The sequence below is a fragment of the Phycodurus eques genome, chromosome 1, assembly GCF_024500275.1.
Source record: "Phycodurus eques isolate BA_2022a chromosome 1, UOR_Pequ_1.1, whole genome shotgun sequence".
In the NCBI taxonomy this organism is placed as follows: domain Eukaryota; kingdom Metazoa; phylum Chordata; class Actinopteri; order Syngnathiformes; family Syngnathidae; genus Phycodurus; species Phycodurus eques.
The window spans coordinates 3,039,932-3,062,029 of NC_084525.1; the positions used below are offsets into that span (position 1 = coordinate 3,039,932).

At 39.4% G+C, this 22,098-nt stretch overlaps 1 protein-coding gene across 6 annotated transcripts in view; it reads left to right on the forward strand.

Moving 5' to 3' along the window:
- Positions 1-22,098, forward strand: part of LOC133400191 (MICOS complex subunit mic25a-like) — a 39,137-nt gene that overhangs the window by 7,585 nt on the left and 9,454 nt on the right. For 2 of the 6 annotated variants that reach the window (XM_061672626.1, XM_061672617.1), the window contains exons 5-8: positions 9,163-9,246; positions 13,328-13,398; positions 21,465-21,600; positions 21,976-22,027. In XM_061672626.1, the coding sequence (XP_061528610.1) occupies positions 9,163-9,246; positions 13,328-13,398; positions 21,465-21,600; positions 21,976-21,987 (303 nt within the window). In that variant the 3' untranslated portion in view covers positions 21,988-22,027. Of the gene's footprint in view, positions 1-9,162; positions 9,247-13,327; positions 13,399-21,464; positions 21,601-21,975; positions 22,028-22,098 lie in introns of those variants that run through there. The other 4 variants (XM_061672634.1, XM_061672608.1, XM_061672652.1 and 1 more) reach the window with 3 other exon arrangements.

Sequence of the window (22,098 nt, forward strand, 5' to 3'; positions counted from 1 at the left end):
CTATCCTTGCATATCGCTGGCATTGGGGGGAAATCTCGCATCGCTTTTCAGGAAACCCCAAAAACGGCATGTTTGTTGAGCCATTAACATTGCATTGCCAAAGAGAGCATACCATTTTCAACACTTTACACATTGACATAACCCACATGGGGACTGACCAACAGTATCGATTTGTGGAAAAATATTAAAATGACCAAATTTTTTCATAGGCGACTTCGGTCGACGCCAGCAATATGCTTGAATTGTGTCTTTAAAGTTTATGCAATTACTCACTGACAAATTTAAGAACACAATATTCCTGCCTCACCAAAATGTAATGGGTTCCTGCGTGTTCCATGCCCCCATTAAGTAATTTTAGTTTTTAATCCTGCAGAAAAAATGTTAGGTAAAGTTCAAATAATGAATATGGGGTGTCCCGATCTGATCTTTGAGATCGGAAATCGGTCCGATGTCTGCAACAAAACAAGGATCGGCTCGGACTGGATCTAAGATATCCGATTTTACCACGGTTATACAAGCAGTCCATTCCACTTCTATCCAGCAGCGCCGGGATGGCATGCAGGGTCCCACGTGATCACAAAAACAGATTATATTATAGTAGCAAGGAGTAAGAGTGAATGTTGCTTGCTTAAAGTCGTTTATTGACAATCCAGTTGAAGTTCACATCGACCAGACATAACAAAATTACACCTATTGAATGTTCACATACATCAAAGAATTTGTGTCTTTCTTCGTTTTTGTTCAGAAAAATCGCTAACGAGCTAGCGAAAGTTAGCATTGAACTTGGGCCACTTATAGCTCTTAAAAGTAATGAGTGTTGGTCCACAAACGCTGTATAAACACATACAAACAGATAATTTAACAATATTTCAGGCATATATTCTTGAAACTGTGAATAACCAGAGGTGGGTAGAGTAGCCAAATATTGTACTCAAGTAAGAGTACTGTTACTTTAGAATAATATGACTCAAGTAAATAATATGACTCAAGTAAAACTAAAAAGTAGTCCTCCAAATATTTACTTGAGTAAGAAAGTACTTTGTCAAAAAAGAGTAACTCGTGAGTAACTTCTGATTTAAAAAAAAAAAAAAAAAAAAAAAAAGAGTGGAGAAAAAAAAAAAGGATAATGAGAATCCATACACAACTGCTACCATTTCAATTTTAAACTGCTCAAAAACCAACAACACATGCATTCTGCCCCACAGAAACATTATTCACTTAAATGATTTCATGAAGAAGCTGTTTCCTGACCAGACTTATTGATAGTGTGTGTTTGTGTGTGCGCACCTGCGTGTGTGCGTGCGAGAGAAACATTTGTACCTTACGGCAAGGTGTTTTCTCAAGTTAGAAGTGGGCTGAAACATCCACGTTTGGGCAGTCACAATTTAAGACTACGCCACATGAGTGTTTTTCGGAGTCTGTAAACACTCGCGGGGCTGTCACTTTGATTGGCCCACGAAGGGGTTGTGTGCGGTCATGTGACGGCCTTGTGTTGTCTGATCGGTAAATTGGAGACAACTGACGCTGGTGATCACGTCGGATTGGGCGCAGCGGCGCCCTATGCGGACGTCGAAAATGACGTCTAAAAATAGATCGCGCACGCAATATTTGATGAATAAAAGTAGTAATTATAATGGAGGTAAAGTACTGATTCTTCTTTACTTAATTACTCAAGTAAAAAGTATGGTTCGTTGAAAGTAATCTCAGTACAATTTTATCCAAAATGTTCCTTGAGTAAATGTAGCACGTTACTACCCGCCTCTGATAATAACAATATTTGATCGTGACTTCTTCTGCTTTCTTTTTTACTGAAAGTGTGTATCTCATTGCGTGCAACACACTGCCCCTCAGAAGTCAAGATGTGCACAGCAGTTCCTTAACCATTGGTTCATAATAAATGGGTTGGATCGGGACCTATACTGTATCCCATCATCGAAATGGGAAACAGAGAAACAAAAGTAAACAAAATTAATCACTGTTTTTTGCTTATAAACTAGTGAACTCGCCACTTCCTTGTAGGTGACACTAGATGGCAACAAAGCCATCCCTGACAGAGTAAAAGTCTTGTCAGTGACTGATGCCGCAGTGGTTTGTACTGTCGTCGAATGGCAAAAAAGGTTCATGTCTTTCAGTGTGGAGTTTGTAGTTTCCCATTACGCTTATGTGGGCTCAATCTGGATATTTACTCCCACAGTTCGAAAACATGCATGTTTGGTTTATTTGTCTGTAGGACTGAATGGTTAATAGTCTCTATGTGTCAGCCCTTCGACTATCTATCTATAATTCTCGCACATTGTCAGTGAGGACAGACCCTCCCCAACCGCCCCAGACACACACACACACACACACACACGACACACAATTGACCCTGAGCAGGATGAGCCAAATGGATTTATGGATGGATGTCTTCTGCTCCTGCTTTCGTCTTGTTCGACATGCGGAATATGAAGTTAAATTCCAAGTGTGAAATTCTCTTTTGGACAGCTTCGGCCAAATGTTTGCTTAGCCCCGTGATAATCCAATCTACCTAATCTCTCTAACAACTATGACCCTTGTTATCATTTTGGCTTTAGAAACTAGATGCAGAGTGACACAATGACGTGGAACATCCATTTTCTGAGCTGCTTCTCCTCACTAGGGTCGCGGGCGTGCTGGAGCCTATCACAGCTATCATCGGGCAGGAGGCGGGGTACACCCTGAACTGGTTGCCAGCCAATCGCAGGGCACATAGAAACAAACAACCATTCGCACTCACAGTCACAGTCATGCCTACGGGCAATTTAGAGTTTTCAATTAACGTGCATGTTTTTGGGATGTGGGAGGTGACCGGAGAAAACCCACGCAGGCACGGGGAGAACATGCAAACTCCACACAGGCGGGGCCGGGGTTTGAACCCCGCTCCTCAGAACTGTGAGGCTGACGCTCTAACCAGTCGGCCCACCGTGCCGCCTGACGTGGAACACTTGATTCTAATGTAGTAATCAAGACAATCATCACTGAAATAACTTGTAACCGATTTTTAAATATATACACACACGCACACACCGTATATAGTTATACATAGATCTTCAGATTGTCTTGTTTTATTTCAGTGACTAATTATTTTGGTTCAATGTAGAAATGTTTAGCAGTGTTAGCCTTGGCATTCTCCTTGCTGCATGCAACACCACTACCAGAGTTAACTTCAGCTCTACAGATGCCGTGTCTGGTGTGCAGGCGAAGTGTGTTGAGAACTTCTCACATGTCACATCACATGTCAAAAGGGAAACAGGAGGCATCTATTTTATTGAAGCGGCTGCACCTGGTGATGAATTGGGACACGGCATGTCTTAGATCAGAGGCTTCTGTTTTAATGAATATGAACGTTTAACTTGCTCTCTTGTCCGTCAATCTGTTAGTGAAGCTGCACTGGTAAATTGAACCAGATGTTTTCTTTGATTGCACTCACCTACCTGCCTTGTTTACACTTAATGACATGTCGTCAGCTGGAGATCCGGCAGCAACGTCGCATCTATCAGACTCGGGGAGTACATTCAGACTTTGGTAATGGGTGTGAAAGAAACCGCTGTGTACACGCTCTGAGAAAAGCGAACGGTTGCAGATGGGGACGAGCTTCATTACCGTGCTACATATTAGCTGGTGAATTGCCCCATGTTTTATCATGTACGCCTCCAACTGCTTATTTAGTCAGACATATTGCATCTCTGTGATTTTAAGCAATTGAAATGAGTGAAAACAAGTTAAATGTGTGCGTTCTCTTGAATTTCAATTGATTTTCCAATCTTCAGGCAAGGGTTATTGCTGGAAGAGTATGCTGGCTCATGCTTTAAATTTAACATGTTATTTGGCGCCTTAAGTATAAGTTTTATTCCATTTAGGTACAATCACCAAGGAAATAAAGTAGCAGGAAAGAGCAGATGGAATGAGGGAGAAACAACAGGTAAATACGAGAAAAGGACTTACAAAGATAGAGGAAAAAGGTATGAAGCACTGGGAAGAAAAATGAGAGTCTTGGGGCGATAACAGAGGCTATAGTGGAGGGGAAAACTGTGAACAAAGAAGCAGACAGGAGAGGAAGAGGACTGAGGTGCTGATAAGACAACACCTGTATCGGTAATTGTAATCTGCAGGAACTGATATGGTTCTGCATGTTAAGATATTACGCTCGCAGTGTGCATGCGTGTGTGCAGATGGCAGCATCGTGCGAACGCCATATAATAAGTGAAGCTCTAACCAGGTTAGCGTTTGACTTGTTACACTAATTGATCAGTGTTAGTTACAGAGAGAGCAATTTTTTTGACACTTCTGTCTGATATCCAAATGTAATCATTATTTTGTCTTCCACAAGATGTCCTGCGATCATAGAAAGTATTAATTTAATTTAAAAAAACATAATTTCCCCCAAATTAAGGCCATAATTATTATTAAAAGTAATGCTAATACTTAAATGCAAAATTCAAATGTCAGACAGAACATGGTATTTATATATTTCCTTTGGATATGTGGAAAGAGAAATGTTTAATAGTTTCATTTCATTTTATTTGTTGAATGTAGAAACGGTAGATTTTGCTAGTGCTGCTACCTGAAGACTGCAGTTGCTTCAAAAAATCTGGCTTTAAACATCCTTAAAAAAATGACACTAAGGCCACAACACAGAATTCAGACGTCTTAAAAATGTCAAAGATGGAGTGCTATGCTATTGCTATACTGTATTTCTTTTGGAAAGAAAAGACAAATATTTAATGTTTCATTTTGAGTTCAGGTCAGGTAGATTTCCGTTAATGCTGCTACCTGAAAACTGCAATTACTTCTGAAATCAAGACCGTAATTATCCCGAAAAAGCACTCAATCGTCCTTAAAAATTCCACTAATGCTTAAAAGCAAAATTCTAACATCTTCAAAGTGGCACACACAGAAAATGCTATTTCAATGGTTAATCGCCAACTAATTTAATCTCAAATTAATTAACAATGATTGTTGATAATCAATTAATCGTTTAGAGACCTTGTTTAACTCAAAATTGTCCAAATCCTCTGAATTTCAGCCTCTCAAAAGTAATTATCAGTAATTATAGTCATTATAATACAGCAGCTTACTGTTATAATAGTAAAACAGCCTGATTATCTTTGTTTTATCCAAATAAAACATTTGCAACCATCTTTATACTTTGGAAAACAATTAAACCCATTTAACCTATTTTCTGACATCATAATCAATCATAAGCAGTTTATTTTTGTGCATTTTCTGCACTGTCAATTTTAAACAATGCCCTGTTTTTGAATAAAGGGATGACAATTTCAATGTTTTTTTACTCCCGATTCATCGATAAATCGAAAAAAAGGGGGTTAATCGACAGATTAGTCGATTAATAATCGTTAGTTGCAGCCATAGTTTCATTTTGTTAAGTGTAGATATTGTATATTTCTGTAGTGCTGCTCCTTGGAAGGTGCAATTACTGTTAAAATGTTTCATTAAATACAAGTGTATGGTATTTTAAAAATATTGCAAAATTTCGGACTATATCGCCAATTCCTAGTGGTCTCAGCTAGTGAATGAGAGGTCTGAAATTTGATTGAAATGCCCTTAAAAGCGAAGTTTTAAATATGGCTTAAATGTGCAGATACCCTCCTTTAAGCATTGTCTGTATAGCAAATGCTAACATTCTCTCTCTACATTGAACACAACTGTAATTAAGGCCTGAGCACAAGGCAGTGCAAAGGGTCCAAACTTTTATTCTTTATGGGGGTGCCTCAACATTCGCCAGAACTCACCATCTTTGGCAGGTGAACATATGCTGGTGAAAATGTGTCTTCTTTTGAGGGTCCCAAATACCAACCCCACAAAATTCACACCAAAGTGCCCCCTGAAAAATTTGACAAATGTTTTTCCCCTGACACCAGTTATCATTTCGAGGGTTCCGGAAAAAGTGAGTGAATTGTCGCTGCTTGGAGCTTTAATTATTAATATTTGTTGTTCTACATTGTTGCCCATCCGTAGACATCAAAATGTATGCTGTACAGTACCTTTAGCCACGTTTAGTTTGCGCTAAAAATCAGCTCTTTCTTCATATCATGGTACCAGAGCACTGCATTACGTCATTAAAGCTTAAACAAGCAAACTGAGATTATGGCGCCATTATCTTACTCTTGGCAATAATTTGTAATTATTAAAACGCAGCAGATGTTCTGAGTACCAGACATGATAAAAAGAAGCAAAGCTTTTAGCAGATTCTTTATTGAGACAATTTGCACTCATATTTAAAGTGCATTATTGTCCTGGGGGAGCAGTCATTGTATAATGGGTCAGACTATTAATGACAAAAAGAGGAGCCGTAAATAATAATAGTAAAAAAATGAATGGCCCCGATTGTCCTTCTTCCATCGCTTTGTAGCTGCCTGGTCGTAATTACCAGTCCAATTATTATTGAGTGCTAATTTATTGTCTTGCTGGAAGCTACGTGGTAAATAAACCCAGCAGAGTAAGTAATGAGAAGGGGGAGAACGGGGGAAACGGGCAAACAGACTGCTGCTTTTATCAGATGGTAAAACCATACAGGGTACACACACTGCCCGCTGGGAAGTAGGAAGTGGATATTCAGATTTATTTTGTACTCATATCACATTGCAAGTTCTGTATTCATTGTTTGTGTGTTGTGCGGATGGTCCATTAGACCAATTGTCTCCGGATTTTACGGACTCTGCGCTTGTCAAAATTGCACTCGTACACCATAGGGTGATATTCTTACGTGACTTGGCACCGTCGCATCGCTTCAGTCAACTTTCTGTTGAGATCTTGGCTCTATGGAGAGACGGGAACTGTTGTTCGACTCCAAATATCTTTGTCGAAAAAAAAGCTTGAATTCCGAAATGCGTGACCTTAAGAGGCATACGTATTTAAAGGATCCAGACATCACACCATACATATTTTGCTCTTTCAACACTAAGGTTAACCTGCACTTTGCTATATCAATGTACTGTAGTTTCAGTGATATTCAACCCTTGATTGCAGTTAAGTTATTCCCATGTACAGTAGTTTGTCGAAATCCTTTCCTTCTCCTTAAAACACAATGTGTCACTATTTGGGTGTCTTTTGACTTGTGTGCAATGTGATGTGGTGTGTGTTGAGTCTTGCCTGGTTGCCTCTTATCTAGCGTAGACTTGCATACCCCTGCAGGGACAACAGGGGAGTCGTATGATTCGCTCTCATTTTCCTCTCTGGCTGCAAATTAAATCTGGACAAACACAGTCGGCATACAAATAGGAAGAGCAAGTGTGCTTACTTTTATTTGAAGGCACTCTCTTGTAACTCAAACTTTCCAAGCATAAACTCCCATCTTTAATATTGAACTGACGCACAAACTCATGTAATCCCTATTTTTCACGTATACCCGCTGCAGCTCGTCTGTGACGCATAAACTACATCTGAATCTTTTTTTTCTCCTTGCCTCAGTTTGTTTATGCTACACATATCTGATTTGATTTGGTGTTCAGCAGCCCTGATAATTATGATGAATCTTCCTCCTAGTGTGTCTATGTGTGTTTCTGCAGCCTGATACTTACACAGTGCTGTTAGTCCTACCTTAAAAAAATCAGGGCATGCACATGGATGTTGTGATATAGTTTACAAAGGTTAGGATCAAATGTTACTGTTCTTTCTAGGGATAAACCTAAAGGTATTGTTTTTGCGCAAACCATTAAAGGCAAAGTCTGTTGCTTAATTGGAAGCCCTTTTTCAGTGTGACATGGAAATTTTAATTCATTTTGTTTCATTGGTTGCTTGTCCACTCTAAAAAACTCATTATTTACTGTACTAAATTCTGAATTAACAATCTATACCTAAACACATGGACTGTTTTAAATACATTATATGTACAACATGTACAGAATAAAATACTTTACATTATTTTATGATGAAGAGGAACCTCTTGATATAAGTGACTGAGGTTTTTCTACTACTGATATTTTGCAGTTGAGCTATACATACACAAACAAAGCACCTAAAAATGTGTACAGTCTGATTTACTAAAGGTTTGCGTGTGCAAATCCAGGTGCAAACTTGATTGCTCTCACAAGCAGATTTGAAGGCTGACAAACCGGGCGCACACATAATTGTTCATTTCTCGCTTTTTGGGAGGAGTTTGCAATGTGATCTATCAACCCTGAGATGAATTGTGATGGCTGAGTTTGCATCTTTAAATACCTTGTCTGAAATGCAAGTGTGAATAGCATTGATTTGCTAAACCATGATGAGTTGGCACAGGATAAATTAGAGGCAAAAGGGAGAATGGATCTTTCCCGCTTATGTCAAGATTTTTTAAATCGCCAGAAACCCCCAAAAATATATAGCTATCATAACATTTTGTCAATTGAGCAATGCAGTTTTTTTTAAGGGCAGTCACCTCTGACAAAATTCTTCATTTCTACATTTCATTGCATCTGGGTCATTTCAGCGCAATGTGACAATGGTCTGGTTTTGCCCACCACCAGAGCAGTTTTTGGGGTGTGCTGCCCTGAGTTTAAAACACAATGTTATGGAGGATTTGCACTCCGGATCAGTTAAATCAAACAAAACATGGCATTTATTCATGCCGCAGCTGTCTTCACAAAGATTAACAGAGGAATAATTTTCTTTTCTGTAACTCTGTAATGTTTGTTTGTCTTCCAGTAATGCGTACAATTCCATCACTTCTAATGTTATTTTGCACTTGTGGTGCTCTCCCAAATATTCCATTGTGAACACGCAATTTAGTCCCCGCTATTTGGGATCTTAGTACATCAGGCCCTTCATGATACTAAAAAGAAATCTGACGTTACAAAGCGCGAGAGTCAGCAGTTTCTCTTTATTTTTACCCTTAGAAAGCATGACGACTGCATCCCAATAATCAGAGCAATGAATTACAATGCACGATAGATCATCACTCAAAACAGCATTTCATTATACTTTTTCAGTTTTCACAGTTTCATACTTCTAATCAAACTGTTAACTCTGAAGAACATTTTTCATATCGAGACTTTGGGTTTTGTTTGAACTTGTTAATTAAGGATACTGTAGACCTGACAAATCAACCTTGTAACGCCATGTTTTTAATCCGCATTTGTGTGTGCGTGTGTGCGTGGGTGCTTGCGTGCGTGCGTGCGTGCGTGCGTGCGTACACTCTCGCAGAGTCAAGAGCTTCAGAAGAAAGAGTTACGACTGAAAGCGTTGGATGCTTTCTATAAGGAGCAGGTGGCACTACTGGAGAAGAGGGTAAACAAACACACACTATTCAAAGGATTCAAAGGTGTCACTTTTACAATCTCTGTAGCAGCAGAGGCTAAATTGTGAACCGCTATGTATATTCAGTGGAAAAAAAAAATTCTGTTAAAACAAACACACACAATGGATGTTTCTGCAAATGTGAAAGATCAGAGATTTTAGTAACAGTCAGCCTCTGCGGGGAGTCATTTTATTTGTGTTCATTCCCTTTCAACTGTCTGACATTTGCTGGGCAGAAAAAAGGTGTAGTCTCATTGAAGTCTCAGCCTCACCAGGTGCCAACCAATAAGAACCTTTGTATGGCCTTTCCTGGGCAAGCAATTCCTCCAGGTCCCACATGGAAAAGTCATTTTTAAAACATTTTCAGTAGAAGTCTACATGCCTGTGTTCAAATGCCAGGTTTTTGTGATGCAAGAAAAGGAGCTCAAGATAGATCTGTTCAGAACGTTTTCCATCATAAATGTGCCATATAACCTGAAGAACTTAATTGAAAAATGAACAGAAATATTTGAAGGGGGAATAAAAAAAACATAATAACCTGGTTAGATAATTATGCACACCCTCAAACCCATACTTTGATGCAACACGTTTGGCTTTTTGTGTGGGAGACTATCACTGAGGCACATATTTGTCCACTCTTCTTTGCAAAAATGTTACAAATCTGTCAGATTGCGAGGGCATCTCCTGCACACAGACCTCGTCAGATCAGCTCACAGATGGTCAATTGGATTCAGTTCTGGACTCTGGCTGGGCCATTCCAAAACCTCAATCTTCTTCTGGTGAAACCATTCTGATTCTCATGCTGAAAGATGAAGTTCCTCTCCATACAGGAAAGAGCATATCTGAATGGATGTCTTTATGTTTTATGATTTTTTATTATTTTTTTTAAATTGTTTTTTTGCGACAGTGGCCTCTTGGAAAAGTAATTTCAGCCCTCTGTATGTTCCACATATATTGAGGACTGACAATAAAATGCTACACTGCCATGCTATGCAAGATCTGGAGGTTTTGTGCCAACACTGACAAGTATTTGGAACTGTTCATAATCCTCCTCCTTGATTAAAGCCCCAGTTCCAGTTTCAGATAAACCCCCCCAAGCATGATGATGCCATCACCATGCTTTACTGTAGTTATGACGTTGTTTTGGTTATGAGCAGTGCTGTGTTTCTGCCAAACATACCTATTGAAATTATGGCAAAAAGATGTTCAACGTTGGTTTTATGGAACCATAACACACTTTCCCACTTTAGTTTAGCCAGGTTTGGATGTTATGCTTTTTAAGATGAGGCTTCATTGCCCAGAATATGTACTGAACAGCCAGTACTTGCCAGAAATTCATCAATTTTGGAGGAATTTCCAGCTCTTGGTAATGTCCCTGTTGTGCCATATTTTCTCCACGTAATGATGACTATTTTCACTGTGTTGCATGGTATATTTAATGCCTTGTAAATTATTTTGTATCCTTCTCTTGACTGATCCCTCTGATGCTTTGGAAGCTCTGTGCAGACAATGGCATGTGCTGTAAGCTATAACTTTTTAAAAATGTCAGGAAAAAGCCTACTAGAACAGCTGAATGTTATTTTGAGTTAATTAGGGATAGTTTAAATGGTGGCAGGTGTGTGCTTACGCCCCTTTATTTGAATTTGAATGTGATTGCTTAATTGTTAACACAGCCACATCTCAAGTCCTTAGAAGTACGCACACAACTTGATCTCAGCTATTTTTCTTTCTCCTTTGACCTTTTTACATCACAAAGACCTGGCATTTGAACAGGGGTGTGTAGACTTCATATTCACCAACTATTTGATTCTCCCCACGAGATGAAATCATTTCAAAGACTGGTGCTAGGGATCGTGGCCCAAGAGTTTTATGCTCGCCTGTCCATCCATTATTAGGGTTGGAAGTACTTAATGTCATCCCTTTCCCACTATATGCATTCAACCACCTGAAACCCTTTTTACTTATTTGTAGACATTACATTTGGACTTTGCTCTCTCGAACAGATTTTCATTCTCTTTTATGGTCAAGTAAAAAGAGGACATTAATACTTATACAAAAAAGAAAAATAGTGAGTTACTTAAAATGAAAATCATGATGTACATATTCTAGTCTGTGCTAAGGGAGCTGCATTCTCTGCCAGCTGATTTAGGTAGAAAGGTATGGTCCACCGTAGACTGCATGCAGGATTTGCACACACCAGACAACCATTAAAATTCACAGTCACTCAAATGAGCACACAACAATGAGCATATGTTGATGCTTTGACCGAATGAACTGAAGAACCTACAAGCAAACATTGGGTTAGTCCAAGTAGTAGTTAAGTAGGTTTTTTTTTTCTTTTTTTTTTTTCTTTCTCCCCTACATTCGAACCACCAAGGTCAAACGCAATCCATTTTGATACGCAGGTTGCCTCTAAATCAAAAAACAAGCAGGACAGACGTGTGTGCATTGTTTCTGTCGCGATGGTCTCGATACACTGCAAGTAACTTCTGTTTCTGTACTGTATGACTATCATCATCAAATTACCCCCCAAACACGGAGAAAAAGCGAAATGTCGAAGTCTCACACAATATGGGGAGGCCTTGTGGTCTGCATTGCATTAGTTTGTGGATTTTTGCAACTGTAGAGGTATATTTTTCATGAAAATGTTGATTTCTGATTTGTACGATATCCGGGACTGTTGACTTTAGAAGTTGCACTGTATTTGGTTAATTCTAAAGTTGGCATGCACTATCACAATCCCAATGAGAAGGAAGTCTTTGGCACGTGATCTTGGTGTCAGATGCGCACTATTTATGAAAGTCTCATTAGCGACAGGTTTGGTATACAGAGGCCCTAGAAGACTGGCAGGCTGGCATATGGGCGCTCCAAGCTGTGTTTGCTGTCAGGCCTCGGATGTTTGTTGATAGACCTCTCAGCGGGCGCAGCTATGAAGGACAGAAAGACGTAGAGAGCGAGCGCGTCTGCATTTTTCCATGCATTGTATAATCAGGTGCGCTGTGTGCGTACTGTACAAATGTGTGAATTTCAGTTTCTGTGTGCAGGGCTCAGTGTGCTTGCTTTACTGCGCCCACATAACGCTGTGGTTGAGTCTGTTTGACTTTGCAAAATGTTCTCATGACCGGAGTTCAGCTGTACTGAATCAAAAATGATCTCAGCCTACTGCAGCTTTGCTTATATTGATATTATATGACTAGTTTTAGTCATGTATTACCTAGTTTGGAATGCCAGACACATTTCTAAATAAAGATTCTAATGAGATTTTAGATTTTTTTTGTTTTTGTTTTTTGTGCTCTACCTCTCGCATATAATACTTTCAAAAGATCTCTCATTTTTTGCTTCCATCCTTCTCAGCTGGTATAGTTTATTGGTTAATTAAATATTTGGAGAGGATGCTGGATGTGTGCAGGCTTAAGCTCGGAAGATCAGCAGAGAGAGGCTGCAGTTGTTGTGGATTAGCGCTGTTTTAGTTTTCTTTTTTCCACCGGCGCACTGCCCAATTCTCCTTTACTTAGTGCGAAATTTGTTTTAAAAAACCAAATCATTTGTCTCATGCATTTATCTTACCTTGATTAAAGTGTAAGAGACTAATGACTGATTTCATGTTTGGAATTGGATTTTCAAAAATACAAGCGACAGGGAAGACTTAACATGCCAAAAACGGATGATTATTCTATTGTGCTGCAAAGTTTGTATCAGCACTCCTCACAAGCTCTGAATACTAATGCTAGCACAGACTCTAGTGCTAACACAACATATAGTAAAAGGTATCTTGGCTGGTCCAACAATATTACAGACCACTACAGCAGGTGATTTAGGATCAACACAGCAACAGCAGGATGCTGTTTTCCCACATTGCCAACCAGTGTACCATTAGAGTGATTTTGAAGCTGCTGCTATGCTACATATTTCAAGTAATGCACAGTGTTAGATTTTCTAGTAATACTTTTGTGAAAGTTTGGAGGCTGTGTAATGTTCCCATGTCTCAGTTAAAAATTTAAAAACCAAACTTTTACGAACAATTTAGTCTACCTGACCTTGTAAAATGATAATTTTGTTTCTGTCTCTGTAGAATTTGGAAATGTACGAACAGAGCAAGGAAAAATTCCACCGAGCTGCAGCCAATACAGAATCAAACGTGAGGTAAGACACACGCGTGTGTACGCGCACACAATTTCACTTTCCATATTAAACCCCCAGGGCTCTGACACACATACACACATCGACCACGCACAGCAGGCTAATAAGCAGTAATAGATAAGGATCTGTTCTTTTCCTCATTTTGTAACCAGTTAAATGCCCACATTCTCCAGAGCAAACCTGACTAATATGATAAGTGTTTTAATTGGCAACTTTAATTAAGCAGAGTTAAAACAATACGCTCACTCCCTGTGGTCAGTGTGTCTCACAGTGGACCTTTTAATGAGCCACAGCCTGGGAAAGGCTCACTAATTCAAACTACTTGCAGTCACAGTAGGGACCAGGCTTGTGCTCGCAGTTCAAGTTTGTGTCAAAACACCAATATTGCTTTCTAGTAACAAATCACTGTGACTACCAAAGAACTTCTAAGGTTGAACACACTCCATTCTAAAAGGTTGTCTGACCTTTGATGTGCGTAATCTCATCATCCATCCTTCCATTTTCTATACCACTTGGCCTCACTAGGGTCAGGGTACACTCTGGACTTGTTGCGAGAGATATACATACATAATATTTATATATATATACACACATATATATATATACACACATATATATATATATATATATATATATATATATATATATATATATATATATATATATACACACACACACACACACACACACACACACATATACACACACACACACAGTGGTGTGAAAAAGCGTTTACCCCCTACTGATTTCTTAACTTAAATATCGGTCAAAGACAAAACAAGTAAACACAAAATGCAGTTTTAAAATGTTTTTTATTATTGAGGGAGAAAAAAAATCAAAACCTACACGGCGCTTTCTTGCCCCCTAAACCTACTACCTGGTTGGGCCACCCGTAGCAGCAACAAGGCCAATCAAGCGTTTGCGATAACTTACAATGAGTTTCTTACAACACGGTAGAGGAATTTTGGCTTACTCATCTTTGCAGAATTGTTGTAATTCAGCCACATAGGAGGGTTTTTGAGCATGAACTGCCTCTTTAAAGTCATGCCACAGCATCTCAATAGGAGTCAGGTCAGGACCCTCCAAGGTCTTCATTTTGTTTTTCTTGCGAGGTGGACTTGCTGGTGTGTTTTGGATCATTGTCCTGCTGCAGCTTGAGGTCACAGATGGTCGGATGTCCTCCTCCAGGATTTTTTTGGTAGACAGCAGAATTCATGGGTCCATTTATCACAGCAATTCTTCCAGGTTCTGAAGCAGCAAAACAGCCCCAGACCATCACACTACCACCACCATATTTTACTGTTGGTATGATATTATTTTTCTGAAATGCAGTGTTACTTTTACGCCAGATGTAATGGAACACACACCATCCAAAATGTTCAACTTTTGTCTCGTCAGACCACTCGGGGATCATGAAGATGTCTTCTGGTGAAATTGAGACGAGCCTTAATGTTCCGTTTGCTCAGCAGTGGTTTTCGTCTTGGAACTCTGCCGTGCAGGCCATTTCTGCCCAGTCTTTCTTATGGTGGAGTCATGAACACTGACCTTAACTGAGTCAAGTGAGGTCTGCAGTAGTGATTTGGGTACTTCCCCACCACCGTTGTGGTGCCCTTTTTCACTGATGGAAAATGTTGATCAGCTACGAATGCTACTTCAAGAAATCGTGATACGTATCGAGTCGTGACCTTGGTGTATCATTATAGCCCTATTAACATAACATCCTCAGATCTTAGAAATGACTTGACTTACAGAAATGACAGTAAATAATTTAATAACCTCTAGGCCTCACTACTACCAATAAGCTACTGTCTTATTGGTAGTAGTGGACTTACACTCTCAAACTAACAAGATGCGCTTCACTCTTAAGCACAAAGAGGATAAACACTCAAATGGGTAAATGTTCAACCTGTCATGTAGGACCTGCATTAAAACTTATTTTAAATGATACAATAGAATGGTTTATCTCTGTTATCAGCATTTTACTAATAAAAACAGTACATTTACATTTAAAGCAAGCTGAACATTTCTATTGTGAGCTGCTGCTTAACACCAGGTGAGCTTGACCTCCAGGGAATAGTGTGCTGTAATACCACTAATCCTCAGATTGTTTGGGTGAGGGGTATGAACATGTACGTTAATGGAAAGGTGCAAGCAGGGTATGGTATGTTTTATCAGAAAAGCTAAGAGAAGTAAATGGTTAAATAATTACAGTCGAGGCTTTTAAGGTTAAACAAAGTGTGCTCAACTCATTTCTCTAATTGCAACTTCCTAGGTCCTCGCTCCTCTGTTTATATGCTAGAGCCTCCCACTAGAAATTCCATTGAGAAGATGAGGAGATTGACAGAGGAGCTAGGCGGGAGAAGGTAGGAACATTTGAGCAAAATGAGACAATTGCTCCTATCGAATAAAGATGACGTCACGTCACAAATAAGCCGTCCCCGTGGCTGAATTATTACAACCACCAAAACTGTCCATTTTATGGGATGAAAGTCAAATATAGTCTATCCATCCATCCATCCATTTTCAACACCGCTTATCCTATTTTAGGGTCGCGGGATGCTGGAGCCTATCCCAGCTGACTTCGGGCGAAAGGCGGACTACACCCTGAACTGGTCGCCAGTCAGTCGCAGGGCACATATAGACACAGACAACCATTCGCACTCACATTCACACAGTCACTGAGTGGGAACTGAACCCACGCTGCCTGCACCAAAGTCAGGCGAGTGTACCACTACACCAACAGTGACCTCAAATATAATCTATATATATATAAACTATAGTAGACTACTATAGTAGTACTATAGTAGAATATAGTTATATTTCGGGCTGAGCTAGGAGCAGCTTGAAAGCCTACTGCAGAGACATTTCGGTGTATAACTTTTCTATTATCCCAAAGCTTGGGCTCGTGGGACATAGCATTTATTATGCTCCCCTTTTCCCCTTAGCGCTGAGAACTCCGCAATCCCCTCTCGTATCGGAGAAGCTTTCTGACATCACCGCGACGCCGCTCCAGAATAGAATCGTTTTCCTATAGAGTGCGCGTCACATCATCCGCCCTCTACACTTGCAGCGCCGCGACAAGGCATTCCGTGGTCACACCCGCTCAGTACATATACAATGAATGGGAAAGTCGACGCCGGCTTGTGCGTTGCCAAGTGCGGTATGAAAACGTCTTGAAAATTATGTTGGCTTCTTTTCTAGCCAGTATTTTAGCGTCTTCTCTTGAGATTTGGCGAGGTAGGCGCATTAGTCATTGAGTGGCTTGAACAAAAAGCATATAACAAATAATGTTTATAGTCAAAAGGAATCAAGTTAAATGCAGTGAGAAATGCGGTTTGGAGCTGATAAGAGTATTTTATTAATCAGTCACATAACTGTTCTAAACAACCTTTGTGTAGCTGTGATGTGTTTTGTGTCTTTCACCATTTTTTAATTTGCAACTCTCTTCATTTTTCATTTTCATTTCTCTTTGTCTCCCTAAGCACTTCTATGCGGTCCACAAGTCTGAGGCCTCTGTGTTCTGTCCGCCTCCACCATTACCGCCAGAGATTAAAAGTAACAGGGCAGCGCTGTTAATTAAGTTTCTAATCTTACTGTTTATATTTTGGCAGATCAGTCACAGAGAACATACAATATATACAGCAAGAACTTCCGCATTTACGGCTTGACAGGCTGACAGTGAATGTGCTTCACGTGTCGTTCCAACTAAAAGGCACTTCTTTCAAGGCTCCATGATAAATCTTCCAAAGTGTATGGTACATGTGATTAGTGCTTGTATCTATTTAATTCAAATTTGTTTCACGTTGGAGTCATTGATGGTAGACTGACGTTACGATGCCTGACTTCTGTGCAGGCGGTGTCGTTTCCCACTCAGTGACATTGTGAATATAAGTGAAAATGGAGAATGTGCACTGTGATTGGTGACAAGTCTAGGGTGAAATCTGGCTTTTGCCTGAAGTCAGCTGGGATAGGCTCCACCTCCCCTAAACCCTAAACAGGGTAAGCTGTATATAAAATGAATGGATAGTATATCATTGCTTAATTAGACACAAGAGTGGGGTGAGGTGCAAAAGTTGGTAACATGAATTTAACCAATTGTTTGATACTAACCAATACCCAATCCAATATATGTAGTATGGAGTATAACCTCCTTCCGCATTCGGCAAATGGATAAAAGCATTTCCTTCTCGCTCGGGTGAATGGTGACGGGGGCTGTGACATAGCACCCAAGGGAACTTTAAACATCTACAGTGTCTTTATTTATTTATTTATTTATTTATTTATTTTAAACACAAGATGACACCACAGAGCCACCAAAGATAACTATAGTCGATATTCGCTTCATTTGTGTTTACATATGACTTATGATGTTTGTTTAAATGAATTATATACAGTGCATAATTCCATTACAATAAGCTGGCAATTTTTTGACTTGAGTTTGTTGTCACATTTGTGTGGGGCCAATTATGTATTACTCGTGCACTCACTGTAGTTGTCTCGCCATGCTGCACTATTTGCATATACTGGCCACTCATGCCAGAGTAGCATCTGCTCCATTTGCACACTGATTGAGGAGAATCTGTAACATTTGCACAACCGACATTGTCCCAGATGATCGCGCGACTCGTCACTTTAAACCGCATACACTCCTTGAAGTCTCAGCGCCCTTTGCACATTGGTCATTGCACCGGACTATTGCAATATTAGTCATTCGAACTGCTCTAAGTGCTAGAGGACTCTGCATCTTTTTGCACAATTGTTTTTTGTCAATGTCTTTATGTCTCCAAAGTGTTCTGCAAATTGACTGTCTGTTGTACTAGAGCGGCTCCAACTACCGGAGACAAATTCCTTGTGTGTTTTGGACATACTTGGCAAATAAAGATGATTCTGATTCAGATTCTGCATGTATTACCTTTTGTCTGAAGAGACCAGCCATAAAGAAAACACAATTTTAGCAAGTTCGGCTTCCAACAATCATGTCAACAAACCATAGTCATGCTCGTTAGCGTAGCATGAACGGGAAGTCGGCAATCCCGTTTTCCGGCCTTCATCGTCACGTGACGTTCCCCACATAGCGGATTAGTATGCCATAAAATGCAATACTGGAACATATTAATACAGTACAACTCTTATCTGTTTTATTTGCTACTAGTCATGTTGCTGTGAAATCCTGATTCTCAAAAGTAAGCCCAAATTGCAAGCAAAACAACGTCCATCAGATGATGTCAGCACAGCGGCGTTAAAGTTGTCTCCAGATTTGTGCAACATTTAGATCTAATAGTGATCTAAGGTGAAAGCCAAACTAGAACATTGGTGCTATTGTTTTACAACCACATATTGTTGAAAATTTTGGTGATGAAGATACCAAAATAAAACCAGGGGGAATGATTTCAGAGTGAGCGTTTGATGACGATGGACCCACCAAATGTAGGTGATTTGACGATTAAAATAAAATGCAGCGTCATTGATGGAACTTGTTGATAGCACAAGCTGCATATATATATATATGTTAATGATCAACACACTCTTCAGTACATTCAGTACAAGTTAAAATAACATCAGCTTGAAAAGCCCACCGATGCCAGAAGGAAATGATCAGGGACAATCTGGTTCATGCCGTGTGTGAAATGGAGCCCTTGGACAGCCTTCGGGTTGCTGTAGCTTGTAGACACAGCTTTAGCATCTCTGTTGCTGGAGCCATTTTATCTTCAGACGCCATTATTAATAAGCTCCCTCTCCTATCAGGAGGCTTTGGCTTCACTGATGAAGGCCATTTATTTCAAATTAAAGGACAGCTACTTATCTTTGGCAGCTTCGTCCCTTGCAAGAGATAAAGATGGTGCTTTGGCGTCTTCCTTTTTGTTGCTAATGTGATGTGTGAAAAGTGAGAGGAAAGTAAGAAAACAGTGCGAACAAAAAAAAAAAACCTCAAGATTAAACAGAACAAAGATAGGCCATCATCTTAAAAAAAAAAAAAAATTGTGTGGGGGGAGGGGGGGGTGGACCACAGACGGACGCCTCGTCTTTTATCTTTTATCTCGCTTCCTTCTGGTCTGTCTTCATTTTCCTCTCTAAGCAATATCACTAGCAAACACTTGCCAAAGTTACCTTGAAAAGGTAAAGGTTACCTTGAAAAGGTAACTTAGTTCACTGATTATTTGAGCCTAAAAGTAACTTAGTTACTGTTCAGATTACTTGATTTCAAAAGTAACTAGGTTAGAGTACAAATCTCCTTTTAGTTACTTTCCGCAGCTGCCAAGCGGCAGGAATCTCACTTATCCACAATGCAAAAAGAGCATTAGCTTAACCGTACGGACCCATTACTTGGGAATATATGCTGCACAGGTTACAGAATGATGTCATCAGCATGAACCAATAACTTCAATATTTGTGTAGTTGAAGCCACATTCAACAAGCTACTTAGTGCAGACTTGACATGACAAAAACCTGTAAACAAGCGCACCATTTTCAAGTACACTTCTCGAAAGACTCTTACTGATAGATCGACCGATTGTGGCAACCCTGCATACAGTATTGTTCGAGTTCTGTGGTTTCCGATTCTGTGGGGGTACATGAAGGCAACTGTGTGTGTGTGTGTGTGGCTGGGCGTGCGTGCATGTACGTAAACGTAAGAGCGTGGCAGTTAGATGTTTTGCTCGGGGGAAACGTAATGTTGTTTTAAAACCCTGTTTGTGGCCAACGATACTCATTTTATATGCATTATAGAGTTGCTGCTCGCGTTTCCTGATTCCATCCCGCAGCAACGCACACACACACACACAACCACACACTTATTGACTCAATAGTAACTATTACTGGATTGATGAAGTAACTGTAATCTGATTACTTTCATGGATACACATTGCTCAAAATGGCATCACTGCTGGTGAATTGATGAACTTAACTGTTGTGTGGTTGAAGATATAATGTACATTGCACGCATGGACATGGATATGGTGTAATTATAATGCTTGGGCCAGCCTTTGGATATGAAACTAAAGGAACCTTCAATTTGTTTTCCAATTAAATTTGGAGTTAAACACTCTTCACAGTGTTGCGGTATGTTTGCACTAATTGGACGTGTGGGCATGTCGGGTGTGTGTATGTTCGCCGACCATGCACTGTATAGGATGCACATGGGCTGTGCGACTGCTGTGTGTGTACACTACAAGTGCATAACTTGTTTTCTGCTTCAATCAGTCAGTCTCCATTAGAAGGACGCACCCGGGCAGTAAGCCTGTCATAGTTAACAATCACACAGATAGATGAGCTAAAACCAATTATTATAGAACCCACATAGCTAATTAAGCGTGGCTAATTCAATCTCTCAAAGCACAGTTTTTCTGCTGTATTTGATCAGAATGATCCTTTCCTCTCAATTAAATGTGATTTAGCACTAATTGCATGATTTGCAGTGAAGCACATACCATCCACACCATCAGTTGCTAAAATGGGTTGCCGTGGGCGTAAACGACATTTTCTTTTCATCTTTGTTCAACCTCAATTTATAAAGTACTTGCTTCAGCACAACTGATTTTTTTTTTCTTTTCTTTTTGTCCATAACATATGACACAAAAGAATCACAAAAATGTAATCAATGCGAGTGAAATGAAACGTTGAAATTCATGTCCCGTGAAGACGGGGGCTGAGACCTATTGTACTCTAAAAAGGTGTGTAACACATAACGAAAAATAACCATTCAAATATTAAATATTAAAATAAAATATAAATACAGATGTAATACCATACACACTAATTTTATCGCCAAATTTCTATTAAAAGGCAACGATTAGCTTACCAAAATACAGTTTGGGTCTGCCAACCCTGATCAGGCTTGAAACGGTGGTACCTTAAAGTGTGACAATTCGGGTCAGCTGTTTTAGGATCCTATAATGGAAACTATGGGAAAATGCTACTACCAAGTGAAATTAAAGGTGAATACATGAATATACAATATAAAGGTGTATGGTATGTATGAGGAATGGATTTGTACATGCCAGGGAATGATTTAAAAGCAATACTCCTGATTATTTAGAATTATAACAATGTTTGTCTTATGTTTGTCGCAGGTCTCGGAGTACCGACGCCGTATGTCCTGACCTGCAGGCTCAGATATTATCATGCTACAAGATGAATGGACAGCAAACTTTAAGATGTTCAGAGCTGGCCAAAGAATACATGCAATGTATCAATGCAGCAAAGAGGGTAAGCAGCACGTCGTAAAATGTTGCGTTTAGGATGAAAATCCTCAATTATCTGATTAAATATTCGGTCAAATCGCCACGGACATTCCAAATATTAGATAATTGTTTTCGTACGTATATAAATTAATTCATTTATGTTATTAACTCTCTTCTAAAGATAAATGTGCCTCATTATTTCAATACATATATATATATATATATATATATATATATTTTTTAATTCCAAATTAACGATGGAAATTAAAGAATAAAAAAACTGAAATTTTGGAGACTTTCAATTTAGGTTGGACACTGAAAATAAGTGTATGTATGTATGTATGTATAAAGTAAAAACAATCCATGTTTTCCAGTTTCCTGAATTTATATTTTTCTGAAGTTCTTTTTGTAGATACACACTCAAAATAATTGGACTGGAAATGAAGATAGAGGTGAGATCCAAAAATAAGCAATTGACATTAATGTTGTAGCATTAGTATATAATTGCAATTCTACATACCGT